The 27,056-nt window shown below is 35.5% G+C and overlaps 2 protein-coding genes across 3 annotated transcripts in view; one reads left to right on the forward strand and one right to left on the reverse strand.

The window, feature by feature from the left end:
- The window catches only part of LOC123527892 (arf-GAP with coiled-coil, ANK repeat and PH domain-containing protein 2-like), a 93,907-nt gene extending 81,226 nt beyond the window's left edge, over positions 1 to 12,681 (forward strand). Inside the window, exons 22-23 of the mRNA XM_053522649.1 lie at positions 213 to 277; positions 1,183 to 12,681. Coding sequence (XP_053378624.1) covers positions 213 to 277; positions 1,183 to 1,265 — 148 coding nt within the window. The 3' untranslated portion in view covers positions 1,266 to 12,681. The remainder of the gene's footprint in view (positions 1 to 212; positions 278 to 1,182) is intronic.
- On the reverse strand, positions 11,348 to 25,181 carry LOC123527890 (uncharacterized). 2 transcript variants are annotated; one of them, XM_045307608.2, is made up of 6 exons: positions 25,045 to 25,181; positions 21,611 to 21,742; positions 20,961 to 21,239; positions 20,380 to 20,395; positions 19,718 to 19,820; positions 11,348 to 15,441 (listed from the first exon to the last, which is right to left on the reverse strand). In XM_045307608.2, the coding sequence occupies exons 2-6, from the start codon at positions 21,720 to 21,722 to the stop codon at positions 15,001 to 15,003; spliced, it is 951 nt and encodes a 316-aa protein (XP_045163543.2). In that variant the 5' UTR covers positions 21,723 to 21,742; positions 25,045 to 25,181; the 3' UTR covers positions 11,348 to 15,000. The 2 variants fall into 2 exon arrangements, with proteins under 2 accessions (XP_045163543.2, XP_053379555.1); XM_053523580.1 differs by lacking the exon at positions 25,045 to 25,181 and adding an exon at positions 23,078 to 23,176.
- Positions 25,182 to 27,056: the final 1,875 nt, after the last annotated feature.

Genomic DNA, 27,056 nt, shown 5'->3' on the forward strand with positions numbered 1-27,056 from the left:
TCAGTTACATCCTAGACAGACCTTTTGTTTTAGTATCAGTTGGTCTTAATTAAGTAGTTAGATAGTGTCACTCCTCTGACTAACTGCTTAGTGCAGGTTTAACTGTATCTGCCTTGGTAGAGAGGTGTTTAATCCTTGACGGTGTCATCTGTATAGTGTTTTTATATTGTACTACTAGATGTATTTCAAAAATATTTCTTCAAACATTGTAGATTACGGCTTGCCAAGCTGAATGAAGAGATGAAAGAGTCGGACGACTATTTAGGGGCAAATCCAGGTATTTGTTATTAATATTTCCTTGCATTCTTAGAACTTCTCTTTTGGAGTCTTGGGTGATTCTGCTGAAGTGCCCATCTGCTTCAAGGTTATTGATATTAGTTTGGAAACCAGTCTTTATAACTGCAGATTCATTTTTAGTCAGTTTGAAAAAGTGCTCTGAAACAACCAGTCCGATACTTGAAATATAAGAAAGGTTTTCAAAGTATCAGTAACTTGCCTTGAATAGTTTGCTTGGGTCTTCCTATGCCAATAAAACTGAAAAGTCACAATATGATTGTAACTGTTGGTGTGAGCTCAAACAAAATCAAACTATACTGAAAATTTGGGAGCAGACGGGGTATCATCCAGAGGAGCACCTTGAGTCTTCCGCCACCTCCAAAAGCTAGAAAAAGTTACCAGAGTTCTTGGAACAATGTGGTAACAACACTGCACAGTAATGATGACCTCAATCAATGACATTTAAATGGTTTACTAAATACATATACTTATTAATTCTCTTGATTATTTTCATTCTTGGGCCTCTGTGACAAAGTAGTTGAGGTCACTTACTTTCTTTTGCTCCTCATCTCTGAAGTCTCTGAGGTTGTTATAGAAGTCTCTGAGGTTGTTATAGAAGTCTCTCTGGTTGTCATGTGAGAGAGACAGCCATCTAGATATTGTGGTCCTAGTGGTGCAGGATAACACCTGAAATACTGTCCAGAGGGAAATCTGGTGTCTCCTTCTGCCATTAAAGTGGGGAAGTTGTCATAAGACCCAAATTGTGTCTATTTCACTTAAAACCCATTCATCATTGCCGGTTATTGCCGAAAAATGATCAGTTTTAAGGCACCAGTAAAAGATGATAACTCATGTGCAGCTTTGAGTTAATTCTCCTTATTTATTTTCTTCGTGTATTTTCTACAGGTGATGAAACATTCAATGATGTATTTCGAGACTTTACAAACATGGCGTCAAACAATCCCGAGAAGTTAAAGCGTAATAAATAGCAGTAGTATAGAACATTAGAACAACACGCTTTTGCTGCACGCCAGACTGCCTTCAAGATGAGATTCCCTCCCCTTATATTGTGATAAATGTGTATATATTTGTAGAAGACTGTTTTGTTGATTAGGAAATTGATAATGTATGGTCTGCAGTGATTAATTTGATAACTTTAAAGGCAGTGTTCAAGTCAGAACTAAACATGTGATATTAGAGTATAAAACATCTGAATAAAGGATGAAAGTCCTTCAAAAGCTGATCTACAAAAGAATGGAAAGTTTGGGAAACATTAGTTAAGTTCAATTTGTTATGGTTAAGGTGACTAGGTACAGCCAGTACTTATTCTATCAAACTTTGAAATGAAGTCTGGATTCTAAGTTCGATACAGAAATTATGTTTCTCCTGTGTGCCTGGGTCTAGCAAATAAGACAGCAAATCACATAAAATCTGTTGTGGGAGAATAGAAGTTATTGGTGGATCAAATTGAAAATTGATATTCCAGTTGATACATGACTGCATACCCAGCAAACATAGGTCATTTAAGAATATTGTATAAAACTGTAAAATCTGCTGTGCTGAACAGAATTTAAGGCATACATGTATCAAGTTTGATAGAAATAGACTGACTTACAGATCTGTTATTGTTGTTGCTTTTGTAATCCAGAATGTGAAATACATGCACAGCCTTATGTCACTTGCCTTAATACTTGTCTTCAGCTATTGTATTGGTCAATGTCCCTGCCATAAATGTCTTAGCCGGAGTAGAAAAATGTGTGTGCCACTAAGATACATGTATATATGAACAATTGAAAATAAGTTATTTGTTGTTCCAGATCATGCTTAATGTACAATTATGTAGTTTCTATGTCATAGATGAGAGGATATAGTTGCTTTGCTTGTGTTGATTGGTCCGTCTGTATATCAGATGGCTTCTGACCAATAACAGGAGAACCTTTGGGCCAGTGACAGGCAAAGTTCAACAAAAGATGATTGCCTGTGATCATTCAGTGACTTGTTTATTAGGTCACTAGGACAGGGAGCAAGGTCTTGGTGACCGAGAGACTAACACCATGCCTGACTAGTAAATAGATGACCAATATAGTTTTAGTGATCAGTAAGTCAAACGACAAGGTAACCGTGGCCTGGTCAATGAAAATGTTACAGACCAATAACTAAACTTAGCGTTAGTGTATGGCCATTACACTTTCAGGATGATTGGCTGTGGACAGTAGTTAAACTATTTTGTGTTAGGTGAAAGGTCAAGGTCACAGCAACCTTGAAACTCAAACCTACATGGTAGGCTATCTTGGGGTATACTAGTATGTGTTCTATAACAAGCTCTTGTTTTATGTTACATTACCATTTGAATTGTGTACATCATAACTTTGTTACAAAATGTTAATTGTTCATTATTACTATGTATTTTAGACACTTACTTAATGGAGAAATATGAAGTTTTGTCAAACTCTAAATAATTTATTTTTTTGTCTTTTCATTGCTTGTAGAAATGTTTGTCAAGCTGTAGAGCAATAAACTGTCATTGCTTTTGTTGCGTTCAAGCAGAATCAACTGTGTGTTAGAGATAGAAGCATATAAAAGATATTTCTTTGTTTCTGTGTATAGAAATAATATCTTTCAACAAATTAATACAACATAAGATATTTTCACAGAAAAAAATTGGTTCCTTAGGACTTTTCAATGGTTTAAACAAACCCCCCCCCCCCCCAAAAAAAAAACGAACATTTTTACATGACTTTTTTGTGCAGTGTATCACCTTTTTCTGACTTGTTAACAGTTTTTTCAATAATAAAAAACTTGTTTTTATTACTAAGTATATTGTTAATGAATGGTAAGGTGCCCATGATTTTAGGGAGAAAAATTATTTTTCATACAGTCGAACTTAGATGGCTCGAACTCGAGGGTCCCGTGGAAATTAGTTCGAGTTTTCCGTTATTCGAGCCATCCAAAAATGGCGGTCATTTTGAATTTGAAAATTCGAGGGCATGATGTGTTACAAACCTTACATCATAATATATTTTCATTTTGTGCCTAAATGTGTGCATGATACGATGATAAATAAAAATCGAACGCTGAAACAGGATTTAATTATTGATTTTCAAACATGACATAGATACGAAAAAAAGACACAGATAAAACACTGATATGATTATTAAGAATTTGGTGAAGACAACATGAAATGAATAGCAAACCTTTATGAATCATAGTCCAGTACAAATATTATCAAATATATTGCTTTCAAGTAGCCGACTTAGATATCTAAAGCAGTATGAAAGTTGACATCGGATCTCCCGTTCTTATGCAGAAAAAATAAAGACAGTCATCGCTAAATTATTTTAAATAATCCTATTCGTATAAATCAAAGCCAATTGAAGCATTGCAGTGAACGAAAGTCACTTTATTTAATTTGTTTGTCGTATACCGACGCTAATTACGTAAGCGTGTGAAAATTACGCTCGCGCCGGTTAAAGGGGAAGCTTGGCAAATGTTAGGCAGCGGTGTGAACAACTTTGTAAACACAAGCCATTCTGGCGACAAGTTGTCTGTTCGACTGAATAGGTGTAATTATCACTGTAATTACGCCTAGGGGACCACCAAATGAGTTCGAGAGTTCGAATTTTCGAAGTTCGAGCGATCCGAGGTAGAACTATATAGAATAAAGAAGGAATAAATTCGGGACCGGGCGAAGAGTTCGAGAGATCCCGAGTGTTCGAAAGATCCGAGTTCGAGCCAACGAAGTTCGACTGTAATTGTTGTGGTATAACAGTGTTTTAGACATGTTCCTGTTTAGTCCCAGTTTTATACTTGAGAAGAACTGCAGGCAGTGCATTTCTTTGGTGCTTTTCTGAAATCAGTACTTGTGATACAAAAGATATAAGTTGCCTTTCTATTCCTGTGATTAAATGGTAAATGGTACCGAAATATTTTATGCTAGTAGTCTGATGTTACTACCATATATTCCCTTATTAATGCTTCCTCTATTTAATGCACCCCCTCCCCCTTCCTGATAATATTTATGGTAAATAAAGTGATTCAGCACACCATTCTGACATTTTTTATTTATTTTTTGTTTAATCCATTAATGTCCAAATTTACGCAAAAATTGCTGGCAGATACACTTTCAGTGTATCAAAACCTCACTTCTCAGTCCAGTGGTTTAAAATAATTTTTTTGCTCCATAATAAATGCCCCCATCTTGCAAAAAGTAACGCTAATGGGGCATTGATAAGGGAATATATGGTATACCAGGTAATACTGTGAATTTCTTTTTGAGCATTTATAAGCCTTACAACAAGGTAGACACAGGGTTTTTGTAGTCACAAATTCTTGTTAATGTGACGGACACTACGAGTGAATTGCTTACTTCTGATTATCTGATGTTTCTTAAAAATGGAAACCTTGTTCAGAAAAACAGAAAAGTAGTGACCAGAATTTTAAAGAAAGCCCTCGTTTTCAAATAACCTGTCTTTGTCTTGTACCAAGTCTTTACTTGGGTTACTATTTTTGCCAAGGTTAAAAAAGATCCAAGACTGCACGAGATGATCTAAAACTAGTACCATTGCCTTTTGTTGTTACTTAAATTTATATATGCCCACTTCACAGTGTCTGCTCAATAACCTAAGAGATTTGTTATGGCTCATGAGAATATTTTTTTCATGAAATTTACCCTTACCTTTTTTCTCTGTTACTGTATTTTATGTCAAGCTTGGTAACCAGCCAGTTTGGACTAGTATTCTAAGAGTTATGGCCCTTGATTGTTGAGAAATAGCCTGTGATTCTAATTAAATGTTGTTTTAAGTAAAAGAAAAATAAATTCACTTTATTGTTGTCTTAACGAGTGCAGTTAATGTTGTAAATTTGTTGTGTTTAAGTTTTGTAACCCTGTTGTTAACCCTATTCCAAAACCATGATAACTTACCTTAGAAATATTGTTAGTACAAAACCTCACTGTAGAAATTGTTAAATGTTTTGGGCACTGTGATAGAAATAAATAGATTGTTAAGCACGTTTATAAGGAATACCAGGGTTTAACATAATATATGTGTTAACCTTAAACACTTTGATCACTGATCATTCTGTTGCATTTGAATCATGGTTATTTTATTTTATGGTAATAAAAAGTTATCTTTGGTGTAGTCGTCAATGTTAACATCTACATAATTGTAATATCTACTATAGCGAAAAGGAAGTCAGATGTCTCTCTGTCCTCCAGCATGCCGTCTTCAGTTCCAAAACTAAAGTCAGTTCAGTACTACTTTTGGGAAAAATTCCAATTTGTACTACTACTTAGGAAGGTCCTATGAACAGGACTTTGAAATTTGCCCGTTTCTCATTTTTTTGACCAATTTTTAATTTTTCAGGCTAATTCAACGAATGGAAAAAAATACATGCCTGAGAAAAGATTGGCAAAATGTAGCGACCACTGTAGCACAATACAGATGAAATGCTATAAACCTTTGGATAGCATTACAATATCCAAGAATGATAATTTTACCCTTTGTTACATTCCTGATAATTCAGAGAAAAACAAAACATTGAAATTTGAGCAAGTCAGTAGATGACATTAATTCTTTGGGGTCAGTAGGTCAAAGGTCAGGGTCATAATTCAAGACTGAAATGTGTTTCTGGTCAGTAGTTAGAGAGATATTTGGCCTACATGTATATTTATCAAACATCATAGAATAATTGTCATGGTCAAAGGTCAAGGTCACAGTGACCTTAAGAATGAAAATGTATTCTGCTTAATAACAAAGAACTCTTTGGCCTGCTGCCATGATTGCTTTTGTCAGTAGGTCAAGGTCACACCGACATTGAGATTGAAAAGTTCCTGCCCAGTAATAAAGTATGCTTTCACATGCTGCTTTTGAACAGGATAAAATTATTGCCTGTGGTCTGTAGATGAACCTTAATGCTTTTGGGGTCAGTAGGGCAAAGGTCAAGGCAAAGTGATAAAATGGTTTCCGATCAATATATGGAGCACTTGAGGGCCAACCTATCTCAAACTGGTAGGTTGATAGCATATGGTCAGTAGCTCAAGTATCTAGGTCAAGTTCGAAACTGGGTCACGTGCGGTCAAAAACTAGGTCAGAGGTATATGTGTTTTACAAAACAGCTTTTGTTCACAAATTTGAAGTACTTAAAATTTGTTTCATGTTTCTACTTTTCATTTCACTTTTTAAATAGACACTTTGTTTTATGTTCTAGTTTAAGAATCATTGTTTATGTTTTGTTCCAGGTGTGTGTTACAAACATTTTACAAATTCTATGTAGCATTTTCATGTTATATTTGGGGATCAATTTTAAAATGATCTCTGTTAGCTATAAATACTCCATATTTTTGTATTTTTTTTCTTTTCTTTTTATTCATTTGCAAGCTTAAGTCTGACATGTGTTTATAATTCTGTTGTGCATTTGTACATTTTTTTTTTCTGTATGTAGAATTTTATTTTTGTAGCTATCACATTATACATTTTTTGGCTGCTTTTTTGGCAACTTAGTACATATGGCTTGAATTTTGCACATATATAAGCAGAGAAAAATTTGTTTAGAATAACGCCTTTTACAGTTTAGCATTTTAAATTACAAGTAGGAATCTGGAGTTTTCTTGAAAACACAATGGTTTAAACTCAGAAAAACTGGAAAAATCAATGAAATTTTGCCAGTGGCTGTATGGTTGTTGACCTGATTATTAGCAAAACATTTTGATACTTTAGATGAAATCTGAAGTTGAAATAATGAACCAAAATAAGCTAAATATTTTTCTCAGGTCAACAGTGACTCAGGTTATTTTTTACCATTCTATTATACGAAATTATTACAGTCAAACTTCGCTTGCTTGAACTTGGATAATTGAAACACGACCCTTCACTTGAACTCATCGCCAGGTCTACCGATAACTCGAGCAAAGTGTTCAGTTCTGATGAGTTCAAGTTAACAAAGTTCGGTTGTAATCATTTCGTATAACAGAATGGTAAAAAATTAACCAACCATTGTTCACATGAGAGAAATATATTTTATATTTGAATGCCAATAAAACAGATAGCTATTTAAAAATCGGGTTAAATGATTGATATACATTTTTGTACTGGTTAATCATCTTTGAAATTTTCATTGATTCCACACTTGTTGTAACAGTTTATATTCTGTTCACACCACATTGAGAATATCTGCAATGAGAGCAAAAAAAATGGGTTTAGATAATATATATAAAATTAATATGTGTGTTCTTCCTCGTTTTGTATTTATTTCAACAAAATATTATAGCAACAAGCTTATTTTTTGAAAGTTCTTGGTGTTATTTGGCTCATCGACTTTATTAAAATGTATAAAATTCCTGAAAAACACAATTTGAGCTGCACCATGAGAAAACCAACATAGTGCATTTGCGACCAGCATGGACCCAGACCAGCCTGCGCATCTGCACAGTCTGGTCAAGATCCATACTGTTCGCTTTGCAATTAGAGAAACCATTAGCGAACAGTCTGGATCCATGCTGGTCGCAAATGCACTATATTGGTTTTATCATGGTGTGGCTCAGTTGCATTTTCTAAGCTAGTCACTGAGCGCTTTAGCCTTTTTTCTGTGCATTATTTTTACTGCATTATGTGCAAATATATACTTTTGGTTTTTAACACTTTATTTTTTGTCATTTTTATACGCCCGTTTGAAAAACTTGACGTATTATGGAAACGCCCCTGGCGGGCGGGCGGGCGGCGTCCACAGACTTTGTCCGGAGCATATCTTCTACATGCATGAAGGGATTTTGATGAAACTTGGCACAGTTGTTCACCATCATGAGACGGAGTGTCATGTGCAAAAACCAGGTCCCTAGGTCTAAGGTCAAGGTCACACTTAGAGGTCAAAGGTCAAATTCAAGAATGACTTTGTCCAGAGCATATCTTCTTCATGCATGGAGGGATTTTGATATAACTTGGCACAAATGTTCACCACCACGAGGCGGAGTGTCATGCGCAAGAACCAGGTCCCTAGGTCTAAGGTCAAGGTCACACTTAGAGGTCAAAGGATACAAGAATGAAAACCTTGTCCGGAGCATTTCTTTTTCATGCATAGAGGGATTTTGATATAACTTTGCACAAATGTTCACCACCACGAGGCGGAGTGTCATGCGCAAGAACCAGGTCCCTAGGTCAAAGGTCAAGGTCACACTTAGAGGCCAAAGGATACAAGAATGAAAACCTTGTCCGGAGCATTTCTTTTTCATGCATAGAGGGATTTTGATATAACTTTGCACAAGTGTTCACCACCACCAGGCGGAGTGTCATGCGCAAGAACCAGGTCCCTAGGTCAAAGGTCAAGGTCACACTTAGAGGTCAAAAGATACAAGAATGAAAACCTTGTCCGGAGCATTTCTTCTTCATGCATAGAGGGATTTTGATATAACTTTGCACAAATGTTCACCACCACGAGGCGGATTGTCATGCGCAAGAACCAGGTCCCTAGGTCAAAGGTCAAGGTCACACTTAGAGGCCAAAGGTCAGATACAAGAATGACTGTCCGAAGCATTTCTTCTTCATGCATGGAGGGATTTTGATGTAACTTGGCACAATTATCATCATGAGATGAAGTGTCATGCGCAGTTCCTTTCTTTAGAATTACTTCCCTTTGTTGTTACTATAAATAGCTTATATTGTAACTTTTTCATTACTAGTCGTAGGGAAAAATCAAGACCACTTTTCTGTAGTACAACATGCATGCTACATCCAATTATGAGGTGTATTTTGACCAATCTCTACCTGGTAAAGATTTTTGTGTGGACTTACAATTTTTTTTTTTGATATTTTTTTTTTTTTTTTTTTTTTTTTTGTAAGATTATCTTCCCTTAGTTGTTACTATAAATAACTTATATTGTAACTTTTTTATAATTGACCGTAGGGAAAAAACAAGACCACTTTTCTGTGGTACAACATAGATGTTACTTTCAAATTTTAGGTGTATTTTAAGGTATCTCTACCTGGTAAGGAGTTATTTTGTGGACTTAGAAAAACAAATGACTTACAATGATTACTAAACAACCACAAAATTAAAATTCCATTTGCAAATACAGGTGCTAGAGTAAAGAAATTTGCTGTGATGGGCGTATATTGTGACAATCTGGCACTCTTGTTCATTTATAATTTATGTAGCAATTTCATTTTGTTGTTTTTCAACTTCAGTTTTCTTTTTTACATAACAGAAAAAAAACATATGATAGGTCTTTAACAAATAATCTTTTTCAACAGTGGATTATTTAGCAAATAGAACTTTGTATCAGTCAACTGCAGTCTCATGCACATTAGTCTCCCCTCCCATTTGTAGAATCAAATTTTTCATTTGATTTAAGATTTTAAGATCTTAGTTTTTTGACACTGTCCAGAGAAATAAGGCTACTGTATGACCTAGTGATAACATATACAAAATCTCTGATGAGAAAGAAAATGTCTGTGCAACAATTGCGTGGTTTTTCATCACTGCACAGTATTTGTGACATCAGTGTACCAACAGGGGAGGTAATTGCTGTAGGGAATTTGAGTCATGTTCTTATTTTAGATTAACATATGAAAGGAATTAAATGTTTTTCAATTAAAGAATACACTTATTTACCTTTAAAAAGTAGAGGTTTTTGTCCATGGTAAAATTTATCTCTCTCTTTAAGTGAATATGATATTTGTGATTGGGAAAGTACAGGTTCTACTGATTCCTTTCTGTACAATGTTAAATGATTTTTTGTGGTGAAGAGTCTTTAATGTTAATTGTCTGCATTAAAAGGAACGGTTTACTCTTGCATAAACAGCAGGGGGAAAAATCCTTACAATTAAAAAAAAAGATGTTTCTGTACTGATATTTAAAAAATTGTTTCTGCACTGATATTTTCATATCATGAGGGCACAGTATGAGCAGAGTGATGTAATAAAAACAGAATATATTTGAAAGACATACAGCGATAGTATTCCAAAGCAAATCACAGAATATGTGCATGTCTTGTGTCTTTTTTTATGCCCCCGAAGGGAGGCATATAGTTTTTGAACTGTCTGTCGGTCTGTCAGTCTGTCGGTCTGTCAGTCTGTCCGCAATTTTCATGTCCGGTCCATGTCTTTGTCATCGATGGATGGATTTTCAAATAACTTGGCATGAATGTGTACCACAGTAAGACGACGTGTCGCGCGCAAGACCCAGGTCCGTAGCTCAAAGGTCAAGGTCACACTTAGACATTAAAGGATAGTGCATTGATGGGCGTGTCCGGTCCATATCTTTGTCAACCATGGATGGATTTTCAAATAACTTGGCATGAATGTGTACCACAGTAAGACGACGTGTCGCGCGCAAGACCCAGGTCCGTAGCTCAAAGGTCAAGGTCACACTTAGATGTTAAAGGATAGTGCATTGATGGGCATGTCCGGTTCATATCTTTGTCATCCATTGATGGATTTTCAAATAACTTGGCATGAATGTGTACCACAGTAAGACGACGTGTCGTGCACAAGACCCAGGTCTGTAGCTCAAAGGTCAAGGTCACACTTAGACGTTAAAGGTCATTTTTCATGATAGTGCATTGATGGGCGTGTCCGGTCCATATCTTTGTCATTCATGCATGGATTTTAAAATAACTTCGCATGAAATGTGTGACACAGTAAGAAGACGTGTCGTGCGCAAGACCCAGCTCCGTAGGTCAAAGGTCCTAAACTCTAACATCGGCCATAACTACTCATTCAAAGTGCCATTGGGGGCATATGTCATCCTATGGAGACAGCTCTTGTTCTTCCCAGCGAGCTGCTATGACATTTAACACTATGACAGAATTTTTCTTTGTTGAATAGGAAAATAAATCCTGTTAAAATGTTTTTTTTAAAGCTTTTTTAAAGTTAATGTCTGTAATGGGCCAAAATTTGTTTAAAAGCTGTGGATTACAAGTTTGATTTTCTGTTACAAAGCACTTGAGAATCTCATGAGAACAAGATCAACTTTACAGTCATCTAAGGTGGCAGATATGTATGGCGTCCCACATATCATGGCGAGTCTGCTCATTCAGATTTAAATTAAAGAATAATAAGAAAAGAAAAAAACGAAGAAGTCTGTATATTATCAAATTTAATCCATTGGTTTTAAGAGAATAGAAAGAATTATAAGGTTTTAAATTATTTTTTTCTGCCTTGTAATGCAGACATTTCACAAAAAGCTCCTCCAAGCAGGTAACAGTTAACAAAATGCAATAAAACTTTCAGGTATTGGGGATTACCACTAGCTGTAAGCCTGGTTCAAAAAATGGTAATAGGTGAAATATTTTATCCTTTTAGTAACTTGTGTCTTTTTTTTTGTAGGTTCAGTTTTGTTTTATCTGTTGGAAACTTTTTTTCAAGAGACTTTTCCAAACATGTATAGGTTTATGAACTTTCTAAATATAGCAAACAGATACAAACTTTTGATAATTTTAGTGACTAAAACTTAACCCTTAGCCTGCTGGCGGCAGATGATTCTGCCTTTGCGACCAGTGCAGACCAAGATCAGCCTGCACATCCTTGCAGTCTGATCATGGTCTACACTGTTCGCTGTTCAGTCAGTAAATTTTCAGTAAACTCCCCTTCAAATGATAAATGGTACTGCCCAAATTGAAAGATGGACCAGTCCATTATAGAAATTTAGCATGGTAAGGGTTAACAAAGCATTATACATCACTTAAATGACTTACTGTGAAGTCATTTAATTTTATGGGCAGAAAAGTTTGTTGTTCTGACCAAAAATTGTAATTTAGAGGGGGTTTAAATTGGTGTTTTCAAATATTTGTTGGTGTTTAATTTTCTGGATCAACCGGACAGTGAAACCCATAAAAATAATACTGATTCGACAGTATATAGGTATTTTTATAAAAGTTAAATGTTCTAAGCCAGTTTTGTATTGATACAGATCCTATTTTGCTACAAAACATATTTTTTTTTGATTTTCTGTAAAATCAGGTATTTTCACAAGGCTAAAAGTTTGCTATGTTTGACATAGGTTGATAAAAAATTCACATTATAATGGCCAAAGCATTAAACATACAGTAGTATTTTATTACAAGAGAACTTTTGTGAGTATTTATTTTCATGAAAATGGACTGCACCTGTGAGCGATTATAACAAAAATAAAACTCTTGCGAAATTTTCTGATTTTACCACAGTTCATGCATTTAAAAAAAAAAAAAAACGTTTATATTACAATTGAACTAAATGTATTAACATGATAAATTGTTATATGAATTCTATCTTTACGTTTATTTTTGTTATGACTGGATGTAATATACCTCTACATACAACCACAGATCCTTGTCTGATATCTGATAGTGTACTCCCTATTAGTATATCATAATACAGTGATCTTCTTCAAATTGTTGTTTCATATAAATAGCAAATAAATCACAAACAAACTGTTTATATTTGTTCCGTGTTTTTCCTCATAGCCTGCTGTCTTAGCTCAATAGGGAGTGCACAGATTTACTGATCGTTGGGTTGCAAGTTCAATCCTTTGTTGAGGTGTATGATCTCTGTGGCAATTTGATAAGACATTGTGTCTGAAATCATTTGTCCTCCACCTCTGATTCATGTAGGGAAGTTGACAGTTACTTGTGGAGAACAGTTTGTACTGGTACATAATCCGGGAACACTGGTTAACTTAACTGCCCCGAGAAACAGCTTTAAACCTAAAACAAAGGTTTTTCTCATTACAATTTGTTTCTAAAAACATATATGACAAGAGATCACAGAGTGATCTTGGCGCCCACCAATGTGCCATTTTTGAGTGTTCCAAATTTCAAGACTTACTGACTAGCTCAAGGTCAAATTTCATTTCCGTACACAACACTTTGCATGTGGTCCAAATTCGAAAGCTGTAGCTTGAGAAATGTGAAAGTAGGTCACTAGATCAATTTCAAGGACGAAATGTGAAAGTAGGTCACTAGGTCAAAATCAAGGTCAAATTACACTTCAGAACACAAATTTATGCATGTGGTCCAAATTTAAAGCCTGTACCTTCAAAAATGTGAAAGTAGGTCACTAGGTCAATGTCAAGGTCAAAGTTTGTTTCGGTACACAATCCTATGCATGTGGTCTAAATTTGAAGCCTGTAGCTACAGAAATGTGAAAGTAGGTCACTAGGTCAATCTTAAGGTCAAAGTTCATTTCGGTACACAAAACTATGCATGTGGTCCAAATTTGAAGGCTGTAGCTCGAGAAATGTGAAAGTAGGTCACTAGGTCAAAATCAAGGTCAAATTTTATTTCAGAACACAGAACTATGCATGTGTTCCAAATTTGAAGCCTGTACCTTCAAAAATGTGAAAGTAGGTCACTAGGTCAATGTAAAGGTCAAAGTTTGTTTCGGTACACAAAACTATGCATGTGGTCCAAATTTGAAGGCTGTAGCTTGAGAAATGTGAAAGTAGGTCAGTAGGTCAAAATCAAGGTCAAATTCCAATTCGGGATACGAAACTATGCATGTGGTCCAAATTTGAAGCCTGTACCTTCAAAAATGTGAAAGTAGGTCACTAGGTCAAAGTCAAGGTCAAAGTTTTTTTCAGTGCACAAAACTGCAAGTGGTCCAAATTTAAAGGCTGTAGCTACAGAAATGTGAAAGTAGGTCACTAGGTCAAAATCAAGGTCAACTCATGTCAAGGTTCATCTTGCCACTCAAAACCATACATGTGGTCCAAATTTGAATGTTGTAGGTTATTGACAAGAAGATTTTAAAATCTTTTCCCTATATATGTCTATATGAACCATGTGACCCCCCAGGGCGGGGCCATATTTGACTCTAGGGGGATAATTTGAACAAACTTGGTAGAGAACCACTAGATGATGCTACATTACAAATGCCAAAGCCCTAGGCTTTGTGGTTTGGACAAGAAAATTTTCAATGTTTTTCCCTATGTAAGTCTATGTAAACCATGTGACCCCCGGAGCGGAGCCATATTTGACCCTAGGGGGATAATTTGAACAATCTTAGTAGAAGACCACTAGATGATGTCATATACAAAATATTAAAGCCCTAGGCCCTGTTGTTTTGAACAAGAGGTTTTTCAAAGTTTTTCCCTATATAAGTCTATATAAACCATGTGACCCCCAGGGCGGGGCCATATTAGACCCCAAGGAAATATTTTGAATCATCTTGGTAGAGGACCACCAGATGATGCTTCATACCAAATATCAAAGCCCTAGGCTCTGTGGTTTTGGCCAAGAAGATTTTCAAAGTTTTTCCCTATATAAATCTATGTAAATTATAGAAATAAACAAAGGACCATAACTTACTAAAAAATTGTTGAACCAGTCTGATTTTCAGGGGGACACAACTAGGGTACCAATACATCATTCTGACAAAGTTTGGTCAAAATCCCCCTGGTAGTTTCTGAGGAGATGAGATAACGAGAAATTGTTAACGGACGGAAGGACTGACGGACGGAAGGACGACGGACCACGGACGCAGAGTGATTTGAATAGCCCACCATCTGATGATGGTGGGCTAAAAAATGTTTGAATATGAAACTGGCTGTTACATGAGGTAAGGTGTTGTTCTAACTGGCTATTATTATGACCATAGTTCAACTTACACTCCTTTATCAAGCTGAAAGACCTTAAAACATATTCCTATAGTCGTAAACTGTCTCAATCAGTGCACACTACTTGAAATGTTTTACGTATCCATGACAACTTTCAGGATGAAATGAAACAATTATGCTTTAATTAAATCTCCCACATTTCTATTTGCATTTCTTTCCACTTTTCCACCACTCGTAACTTGAATCTTGTTCACTTATTGGTCTAAGAATTTCAAACACCATTGGGCTATACACAGAATCTGGAATGTAATACGACCTTCCAGCATCCTTGAATGCTACACGTATTTTGTCCCTGACAGTCTGTGGTTGGTCCCAGTTTGTTTCTGTTGTGTCTGGTGGAAGATCATGGAATGCGAAAGACATCTCCGGTTGTAAAAGAATATAACAATCTTTTGCCCCGAAGGCGTATCTCGGATGATTTTCGGGGTAAAATGGAGCAAATGTTGTTATAAAAAATGTAACTTTATTGAACTCAAAGACCCAGCCTCTTTTGTCAATATATGACTTGTTCATACAGTGTATCTTAGCTGGATCATTGTCAGATATAACTTTCAGCACTTTATAGATACCATCTCCGAAATCCTGTAAAAAAAAAAGAAGTAAAATTTTTAAGAATAGAAGTAACCTACAATGTTATTAAAAAGTCAAAAAAAAAAAAAATAATAAACTAAGGAAAAGTAAACTAAAATGGTATTAAAAAGTCAAAAAATATCATTTAAGCCACTAAAGAAACATCTAAGCTTGAATACAGTAATTACAATCTCTTCTATTTCTGCACAGTATGTCATGCAGAAGTTCAGTTATTAACTACCGTATAGCGGGTTATTTCTGCGGTCAAGATATTCTGCGTTTTGGCCCCAAAAATTGAGAATCAAATTTCTGCGTGTTTAATTTCTGCTTTTTCACATAAAATTTAAAGGAAGAGAAGTGTCTGCGTTTTTATGCCAAAGAGGAGGTAATTCCTCGCATAATCGGGCGTTGTGAGAATGATAGCGTATGAAAACAATAAACTAAATTACTGGTAACTGTTGTAAAATAACTTTGCATTTAAGGAAAACATTGTAGGATATAATAACATGTGAATTGAAAAAATATAAGTCTAACAACAATTGCACAAACAACAACTTCAAACTACGGTATATCGGCATAACGGTTACACTGCTTATATAAAGGTTTCTAAAGTAAAGATTGGAAGATCTTCACAAGGGATTAATAACACAAGTGAAATTCACTCAGTTTATTTCATTCACAGAAGAAAAATGTTTTCTGAGGGTTTCACAGTTTGGACTTTGATTGACCATCACACCTAATTATACCATTATCGGTAATTGTCAGATGGTGACGGAAATTTCCAATAATTAGACCATGCCATTGTGAACTACAGATTACCTAAGGAAACATAGCGTGAAACAACGTTGGTGAAAATAATGCAGATTTTTTGCGTTTCAAATTTTTGCTGGATGAATATTCTGCTGGAAAAAATTTTGCGATTCTACCAAGAGACCGCAGAAACGCAGAAATATTCCCCCCGTAGAAATAACCCGCTATACGGTAGCTTTAAAGACACATCTGACAGTTTCCTATATGTATATATTAGGCAAAATTTTTCCTACAGACATAATTTCTTTAAACTTTGTGTACTGACTTAGAATCAAGTTTAAAACAGAATTACTTATTAAAACTCATAGGTACCGGTGCTTGATCTTTAATTATCTGCCCGTGAAAATAGATTTTTCAGTATTTTCTGACTTTCAAGGGCAGACAATTCATGACCAAGGCTGGGTACCTATGATTTGCTTTATTTTATATTCCTGTTTTTGATTTGATTCTCTGTCAGTAAACACAGTCAGTCCGTAAGAAAAATTTTGCCCCATGTCAATATAGTCACTGTGGCAACTGTCCTTGACTATGAACATGACAAAACGATACCTCAAAGTCCTGGTCTTTCCCACAGACCGAATTCCTTTAAACTTTGTATACTGAATGCAAATGATGACTAAAACAGAAATATAAATTAAAATGCACAGTTTCCTTGCCTTAATCTTGAATTATCTGCCCTTGAAAATTGGATTTTTAGTATTTCTGGTTCTTTCAAGGGCAGATAATTTAAGATCAAGCACTGGTACCTGTAATTTTTAATACATATTTCCGTTTTAAACTTGATTCTCAGTCAGTACTCAAAAGTTTAAAGAAATACTGCCATAGGAAAATTTTACATAGAGGAATCTTTTAGCTGTATACCATTTTATTATTTTTACTCCACTTCAAACTATTTAGTTGTTACCATTGGACCAGATACTACTCTCAATATCTAACTGCCTCCGTGGCCTAGTGGTAGAGCGTCCGCTTCGAGTGCGGGAGGTCGTGGGTTCGATCCCTGGCTGCGTCATACCAAAGACGTAATTAATGGTACTTGTAGCTTCCTCGCTTGGTGTTCAGCATTAAGAGGGTAGTGCTAGGACTGGTCAGCCCGGTGTCAGTATAATGTGACTGGGTGGGGTATCATGTCACGTGTCTACTGATATTCCAGTGAGGCAGCACTATTAAGTTTGGCATTGTGCTCACTGCTACAAGTAGACACTGTCGTTTATATGACTGCAAAATTGTTGAAAAAGACATTAAACCCGAACACATACACACACACACTCAATATCTTACCTGTTACCACTGAACCATTAATATTACACTCAATGTCTTACCTGTCACCACTGGACCAAAGATACTAGGGTTAATGTCTTACCTGTTACCACTGCACAATAGATATTACACGCAATGTCTTACCTGTTACCACTGGATCACAGATACTACATTCAATGTCTTACCTGTTACCACTGCATCACAGATACCACATTCAATGTCTTACCTGTTACCACTGGACCATAGATACTGCACTCAATGTCTTACCTGTTACCACTGATGTTACACTTGATGTCTTACCTGTTACCACTGCATCACAGACATTACACTCAATATCTTACCTGTTACCACTGGAAAAGATTCTACACTCAATGTCTTACCTGTTACCACTGGACCATAGATACTGCACTCAATGTCTTACCTGTTACCACTGATGTTACACTTGATGTCTTACCTGTTACCACTGCATCACAGACATTACACTCAATATCTTACCTGTTACCACTGGAAAAGATTCTACACTCAATGTCTTACCAGTTACCACTGAACCATTAATACCACACCCAATGTCTTACCAGTTACCACTGGACCATAGATACTACACTCAATGTCTTACCTGTTATCCTGACCTTTCATGTTTCCTTACCACTGACAAGATTACACACCACTACCTGTCCATCATGTCTTACCTTTTACTCTGAACCATAGATACTACACTCAATGTCTTACCTTTTAACCACTGGACCATAGATACTACACTCAATGTCTTACCTTTTACCACTGGACCATAATTACACACTCATGTCTTACCTTTTACCTGCCTGATACCATAGATTATCTGACAATACAACATGTCTTACCTTTTAACCACTGGACCATAGATACTACACTCAATGTCTTACCTTTTACCACTGGATCATAATTACTACACTCAATGTCTTACCTTTTACTCTGAACCATAGATACTACACTCAATGTCTTACCTTTTACTCTGAACCATAGATACAACACTCAATGTCTTACCTTTTAACCACTGGACCATAGATACTACACTCAATGTCTTATAAACCCATGTTTACCACCTGAACCATAGATACTACACTCAATGTCTACATACTAAACCTTTTACCTCTGAACCATAGATACTACACTCAATGTCTTACCTTTTAACCCCTGACCATAGATACAACACTCAATGTTTCTTTAACCTGTCCCTGTCTACTACTGAACCATAGAACTAGTATACCTACCAATCAATGTCTACAAAATTTTTACCTTTTAACCACTGGACCATAGATACTACACTCAATGTCTTACCTTTTACCACTGGACCATAGATACAACACTCAATGTCTTACCTTTTACTCTGAACCATAGATACTACACTCAATGTCTTACCTTTTAACCACTGGACCATAGATACTACACTCAATGTCTTACCTTTTACCACTGGACCATAGATACTACACTCAATGTCTTACCTTTTAACCACTGGACCATAGATACTACACTCAATGTCTTACCTTTTACCACTGGATCATAGATACTACATTCAATGTCTTACCTGTTACTCTGAACCATTAATACTACACTCAATGTCTTACCTGTTACCACTGGTCCATAAATACTACACTCAATGTGTTACCTGCTACCACTGCATCACAGACATTACACTCAATATCTTACCTGTTACCACTGGACAAGATTCTACACTCAATGTCTTACCTGTTACCACTGAACCATTAATACCACACTCAATGTCTTACCTGTTACCACTGGTCCATAGGTACTACACTCAAATGTCTCACCTGTTACCACTGCATCACAGACATTACACTCAATATCTTACCAGTTACCACTGGACAAGATTCTACACTCAATGTCTTACCTGTTACCACTGAACCATAGATATTACATTCAATGTCTCACCAGTTACCACTGGACCAATGCTGTACCTGTTACCACTGAAACATAGATTCTACACTCAATGTCTTACCTGTTACCACTGGATCAGATACTACAATGTTTTACCTGTTACTACTGGACCATAGAAACTACACTCAATGTCTTACCTGTTACCACTGGACCAGATACTACACTCAATATCTTACCTGTTACCACTGGACCATAGAAACTACACTCAATATCTTACCTGTTACAACTATACTCAATGTCTTACCTGTTTCCAATAAAACCATAGATATTACACTCGATGTCTTACCTGTACATTTTCGCCATATATTTTCCCTGGTAGCTCTATCAGGAAGGCATCTAGTTTTTGACTGGAACACTTGATAGTAAACTTGAGAAGCATAGGTAACAACCTGTGAAAAATGTTTTTAGAGACCTGCTATATTACTGTGGTTGGATTTAACGTCACACCGACACATAATAGGTCATATGGCGACTTTCCAGCTTTTAATGGTGGAGGAAGACCCCAGGTGCCCCTCCATGCATTATTTCATCACGAGCCGACATCTGGGTAGAACCACCGACCTTCCGTAAGCCAGCTGGATGGCTTCCTCACTTGAAGAATTTAACGCCCCGAGTGAGGCTTGAACCCACATCAATGAGGGGCAAGTGATTTGAAGTCAGCGACCTTAACCACTCGGCCATGGAGGCCCGACCTGCTATATTAAAACACTTAATAAACTATCATCTATTTTACAATATAAAATGTCAAAAACAATTGAAGTTTGAAACAGTACAGTAATTGGATCATAAAAGAAGCACTGTCAGGAAAGTAATATGTCTCTTACCATATATTCCCTAAAAGATGCCCTCTCAAAATAAACACCCCAGCCATATTCAAAAATAAAACAACAAAAACGTATTAAGATGTATATGGTATGTCAATCCCAGTAAATGTAAATGTCTTCTTACCTATAAATATTTCCATCTACAAAAGAAAAAACAGTTTCAAAGTTAGCAAGGCAATACAAATAAAATTGTTAATTTTTAATCTACTTCTCCCATAAGTGGAAAATAATGAAGTCCAACCCAAGGTTGAGATCATTCAGTTAACTATTATTTTCATGTTGTTTTTTTTTAAGTCAAAGAAAATGTGCACCCGGCAATGAAATGCAGTCTGTGACTTAAAAGCGAGACAAAAGATGTGAGATAAAATCACCTTATACTAGTTATTTATTCGCAACAGTCTATATGTCATAGGTGAGAAAAATTTACCTGCTTGTTGAGGAAAAGTTACCTACTTGATGGTACAGGTATGTTACATTCAGGAACAGCCAAAAATGAACAGGTTTGTGTTTGAAACAGTACAGTAGCTGCAGTTACATTAAGATTTCTTTAAAATTATACTTTTTCTCAGTTTTGTAAGAGATGAATTACTGGTCTGATCTACTGACATAAGTGATCAAACAAAAGTTCAGAGAAAATCACAGTATGATAATTTGCAAACAGCAGTGACAGCTTCTCTCAAAATTCAAGAGAGTAAAACTTTTTACCTAAGTTAAGCTCATAATTCCATGGTGGAGAACCCCACAATTTAGCTTTCCTGGCAAATACACAGTTTGAATTCTGTTTTATTGTCTCAAATCTTTGCACACTGGGTGTGTCTTCAGCGTCATATGACACAAGGTTTACGATGGCATCTGACACCATTTTTGCTTGTACAGCATCTTCTGCGTCTGGATATAGTTCAGTCATAATATCTCTGGTTTTGGCCGGCCTTTTCTTGTCACTCGGAGATTTTGGTGGAAACAGTGGAAGAAAATAAAGAGAAACTGAAAATCGAAAACAATGGATAAAAATTTTTAAGGTTCATTTTTTTTAGTAACTATAAAAAGCTGGATTTTTTTCAAGGCGATTTTTTCAACTAATTAAGTTTGTGCTTATGCATAATACAATTTAATCAAAGCAACAAAAAGTATAAAAGAAACTTTACAAAACTTGACAAAAGACACAAGTAACTTTAAATGACTTTCAGCTGCATTTTTGTTCATAACAGCAAAACCAGCAAACTTGATATTTAACATACAGCCATGTCACTGCACACCTTCATACACATCAGAGTGTTTTTATATAAATTTAAACTAAGCAATGCCCCAGTTCATGATAAACTTTAATAACCACTTAAGTTTATCTATACACTTACCTAAGAATATTGAGAAATACAGAATTGCTTTCCATGATAATGTTGACAAGAAAACGAGCAAGCACACTGACCTCACACTGTATACAAGAACCAACTTGGTAAACAAATCCATTTCAAATCTCCAAATTACTTCTGAAACAAAATAAAGCACAAAAGATGTTAAAAGCTGCAACTTATCTGATGCCAACAATAAAACTAGAATGTGTCTGTAGGACATAGGATGTGCCCCCCACTGGTACATTTGTCACAAATAAGGGGCAATAATTCACACATTGGCAGTCTTAATAGGGTATTGCCTAAACAAACATTTTATGAAAAGGATTCATTATTATAGGCCATATACTTTTTGAGCTATGAGAATAACAAACAAAAAATCCACTATTTTGGCTATTTCAAGGGCCATAACTCTGTAATAAGTGCAAAGATTCTCAAGGAGAATGCCAAGTGTGCAAGGTCACATCATGATAAAGACTCAAGGAAGTTTTCTTGAATTTACATTAAATACTTTATGAGCTAGGCACATAATTAGGTGAAAATGTGCATTTTTTTTCACTACTTCAGGGGCCAAAACTTTGAAAATAGGGGGTGGAACCAGCCAAAAAATAAGAGGTGTGCAAGTTAATATCATGATAAAGACTGTGCAAGTTTTTAACCATAAATTTTATATTAAATACTTTTTGAGCTAGGTGCAGCAAAAGGTGAAAATGTGTATTTTTGACTATTTCTGGGGCCATAACTCTGAAGATAGGGGGCAGACCCAAATAAAAAATAGGAGGTGTGCAAGTTCATATCATGATTAAGACTTGTGCAAAGTTTCATTGATCTATATGAAATACTTTTTGAGCTAGGTGCATCACAAGGTGAAAATGTGCATTTTTTTACTATTTCAGGGGCCATAACTCTGAAAATAGGGGGCGGAGTCAGACAAAAAAAATAGGAGGTGTGCAAGTTCATATCATGATAAAGACTCATACAAGGTTTAATCAATTTATAGGAAACACTTTTTGAACTAGGCACTTCACAAGGTGAAAATGTGCATTTTTGACTATTTCAGGGGCCATAACTCTGAAAACAGGGGGCGGACCCATATGAAAAATAGGAGGTGCGCAATTTCACATCACAATAAAGACTCATGCAAAGTTTCATGACTCTATATCTAATACTTTTTGAGCTAGGCGTGTCACAAGGTGAAAATGTGCATTTTTGACTATTTCAGGGGCCATAACTCTAAAAATAGGAGGCGGAGCCAGACAAAAAATAGTAGGTGCGCAAGTTCATATCATGATAAAGACTCATGCAAGGTTTCATCAATTTATATCAAATGGTTTTTGAGATAGGCGCGTCACGAACTTCGGACGGATGGACGGACAAGAGCAAATCTATATGCCCCCACCATTCATGGGGTGGGGGGAGGGGCACAAGAACTGATAAAACTGTTACCCTAAACATGTCAAGAAAAAAACCTACAAGGTAATGGTATTAGCATGGGATCCCTACAAACTCAGTATGACATATCAATCATCTTGACAACATCCAGTGTCAATCAACTTCTTTCGTCTGCAATAACAACAAAGATAGGAGTCTGCAATGCATGGCTTTCCATTAGCAATCTATTATGCGCTCCGTTAGTGTGTTGTTAAATGATACATTTATATATTAATTATAACACATTTATATTACTTAGCGATCCTGCACATTTGCATGTGAAGGTTTTGATGTTGTTTTATTGCACTAATAATTTTAATTAAGGAACATGGTTTTGGTGGCTTTGATATCAGTTGCACACAATTTCTATCTTGCGTTTTATCTTTATAATAGCTTCTTTATAATGATCACTAGTGCAAATCCAAAACGTTATGTCCTTTCTAAAATTCTACACTTGATTCACTATCAATTTTCTTTCTTATTATCAGTCAGTCAATCGAGATCATTCGAGACAGCATGATGACTTTTGACTGTCGCTGTCCCATAGTGGGGTGGCAACTATATATACAATATCAGATCATAAAATAATCCATAAGTCAATTGAGTAAGGCTACAGTGCTTTGGGGTATAGCAGATTTTAGGGTACAGAGGATAGGTTGATAAATTTTGTATTTAGACTTAAATTATTGTATAAATTTTCATATCATTCTTTTACTGACATGCAGACAGACATTCTGACATACATTTTAAATGTTTGCTTGTTGTGTTATTTTTTATATGTCATGAAATGAAAATCCTTTACTGACTAAATCAGTGCGTATGTAAAAAAAACGTCAGTGAATTAAAAGTAGTATCTATTTGATAGAAATTTAATAAGCTGAATGTTTTTGAAAAGAGAATATATCATTATTCTGATTTATAGAAAAAAGATCTTGGGAAATTTGTTTAGATGTGGATTTTAATGATGGAATTCTAATTATGGAAAAAATGACCAAAACTATAGCCTGTACACCCTAAATCAGCACATATGTAAACAATAGCATGAGAGAAAAAAACACATGAATTTCTATCAAAAGCTGAATGTTTTGAAAAGAATAGCCATTTTCTGCCTAATATAGCGAAAAAAAAACTACTAATTTCATTTCTTTGAATTGGAATCATGCGGGAAAAATTAGTTTGCTACCCGCTATAGTCTAACTTATCCGACGCATAGTTTGTTATATATTGTGACGGTCAAACTGTCAAATTGCAGTGGCTGCAAATGTCAGAAATTAGAAAGCAGCCACTCAGCAACAATAACTTGCTTACTACCCACTATACTCTAAAGCACTGTATTAGGTATTTCAATGACCTTGACCCTTATTGTCAACAAAGCTTTTTAAAGTGGAAAGTGTCTTTAGCTCAGTCAGGAATCAATAAATTCATCCAAAACACTTTGTTTATTAATCTTAATATTCTGAATTTCGTGATACAACTTTGCAGAAATTCTTTTAAAATAAGTTAAAAATTAGAAAAATGTGGCCACTTCCAATAATTACTTCTTCATCTATATGAAAATTTCTGAGAAACTGCTAACTGACTCTTGGAATGATAAACCATATCATGCTCAATACCTAAACATATAATTAGCGGAAAAATACAAGAATTAAAATATTTGTCACTGAAATTAACTAGTTACACCATTTTTTATGAAAAATAGTGACCTACAAAATATGGGAGGCAAAAGTTGAAAGTGCTGTAGTTTTTTTGTAAAACAATTTATGTGGTAAAATACTGTATTATTATGAAAGATATAATGTTAATGAACACATCTGCATCATTTTTGAAATGTATTATTATGAAAGATATAATGTTAATGAACACATCTGCATCATTTTTGAAATGGAAAGTCTGTATCTTAAATTGTCACTGAAATACCTAACTGTATCATATGAACTGTCACTTCCTGTTCTAACACATTTACAAGAAAAATATGGAAGTATAACAGACTGTTAAAATAATGTACATACCACTATTCTGCAGGCCAATATAAGGTTGTCATAGTCAGAAAACTTATATCTTACAGGAATAAAGTCATGATAGTTGTGTAAAACTTGCTTACGTGTTTTCAATTATTAGAGTACACTCCCTTTAATTATTGTGCTTACCTGGAAGTTTCGTACTCAGAATTATTCGCTCATAAATATTTCTAAAGGAAACCAAAGTCAATGTGGCCTTGAACTTTGACCAATCGCCCCTTCACCTACAAAAAAGAAAATGGACTACTCCCAAAAGCAATATTCCTATGAAGTTTCATGTACATGTTTCAGTTAATTCATGGCTTGACCTTGACAGGTCCACTGGCCCCAAATCACTACGGTTCATTTCCAAATCACTAGGCGACATCTCTAAATAAGTTATGCTCTCAGATACTGGCACTACTGAGCTATAATTGTATTTGTTGCTATTCAGCTATGAGTATATACTCATGTGCACACAGGATTTCTTCACGATACCCTATATTGTGAAATAATTAACAAAGAGATGTAACACACAGTCAAAATTGTCACAGCTCATCATTTATGGTCATATTCAGATAAGGGGGTGCAGCTGAAAAACTTTGAATCCATTCCCTCAAGAAGTGTATGAGGAGTTAAAAACACCAAATTTCTTCACTATAATGGCCTATTCTTTACTATCAAAATGGGTTACAGAATGTCACTGTAGTAAAACCTAATCACAGCAAAAAGTTCCTTCCTTTATGGTCAGATCTGCATATCAAGCTTATCTGTGAAAGGTTAAAGCAAATCAGGCTAATAGTGTGGGAGGAGTTGGACACATACAATTCCGGGACGTACATACAAATGTACATACAGACGGATGGACAGCAGCCACACTATATGTTCCCGGCATATATGTGGAGGGGGCGGTATAAAAACACTACATCTGTATGGTTTTAAGTTACACCAATTAACATAGTTAAAAGTTATTTAGCTTAGTTATAGCGAAGTATTTTCCTGCCTGAAGAGCAAGGGGAGGGATGACCAAAGGTGCCCAGGTACCACTATGTTATTCACTGGCATAACCATTGATTTTCTGCAAGCTAGCTGAATATAATTAGCTTCTTGACACCCTAAAGGAAGTTTAGAACAGCCGTCCAAACAGATCATGGTTAGAAAAGTGCCACTTTTAATACTGCTCATCAACTTTTACAGCTACAGCCACAAAGGGAGGTAATCAAACAGAAAAGAATGATTCAATAAAATATTCTAGTATTGACCTTTGATAAATATTGGACTGAAACGGTATTTAATATGAAATTAATATATTTTATGTTCATAATGAAAAATGTGGCAGCCACATTTTAAACAAAGGCATTATGAGTCTTTATTTAATTGAAGAATATGGTATGCAAAAAAAACAAGGAGCTGCGTTCAATAAATGCTTGATGCCCCCAGTGGCATCCTTGTCGATACAAAGCAACCGAAGTCCAAAACGAGGTAAAGTTCAAACTGAGGTCAGGTGATGTTTGAAGATGAAGAATGGTCACATGTTACATCTGCATTAGTATCAAGTCATTCTAGTTAGGGGTATTGGTGCTAGACGAAACGGTCCCATTTGGTTAACCTTGTATGGACGGACGAACGAACGGACAGGACAATCACTATATGCCTCCCGCACAAGTAGATGCATAAAAAAGAATCTATTACTATTTGAAGGTGCAGATGGATATCTGGCTCGAGATCTCTGGTAACTGTAACAGTTACCCGCTAGCCATGCAGATACTTTCATCCGCACCTTCAACCAGTGAAAGAGTCTTATAGTTTGCTATACTTAGAACAACATCAAACATGTGAAATAGAAAATAAGAGAAAACAAACATTAATTTCTTTACAAATTGTTTTTTATTCTAAAGTTCACAATAAAATTTAAACATACAGGACAATGAATATTTCTACAGATGGATTAAATGGAAAAGATGCTTATATCAAAGATGTAAACAAAGGGAAAGAAAAAATTGTGCTTTTGAGATATTAAAGTC

This window comes from Mercenaria mercenaria, chromosome 14, assembly GCF_021730395.1.
Source record: "Mercenaria mercenaria strain notata chromosome 14, MADL_Memer_1, whole genome shotgun sequence".
Taxonomy (NCBI): Eukaryota; Metazoa; Mollusca; class Bivalvia; order Venerida; family Veneridae; genus Mercenaria; species Mercenaria mercenaria.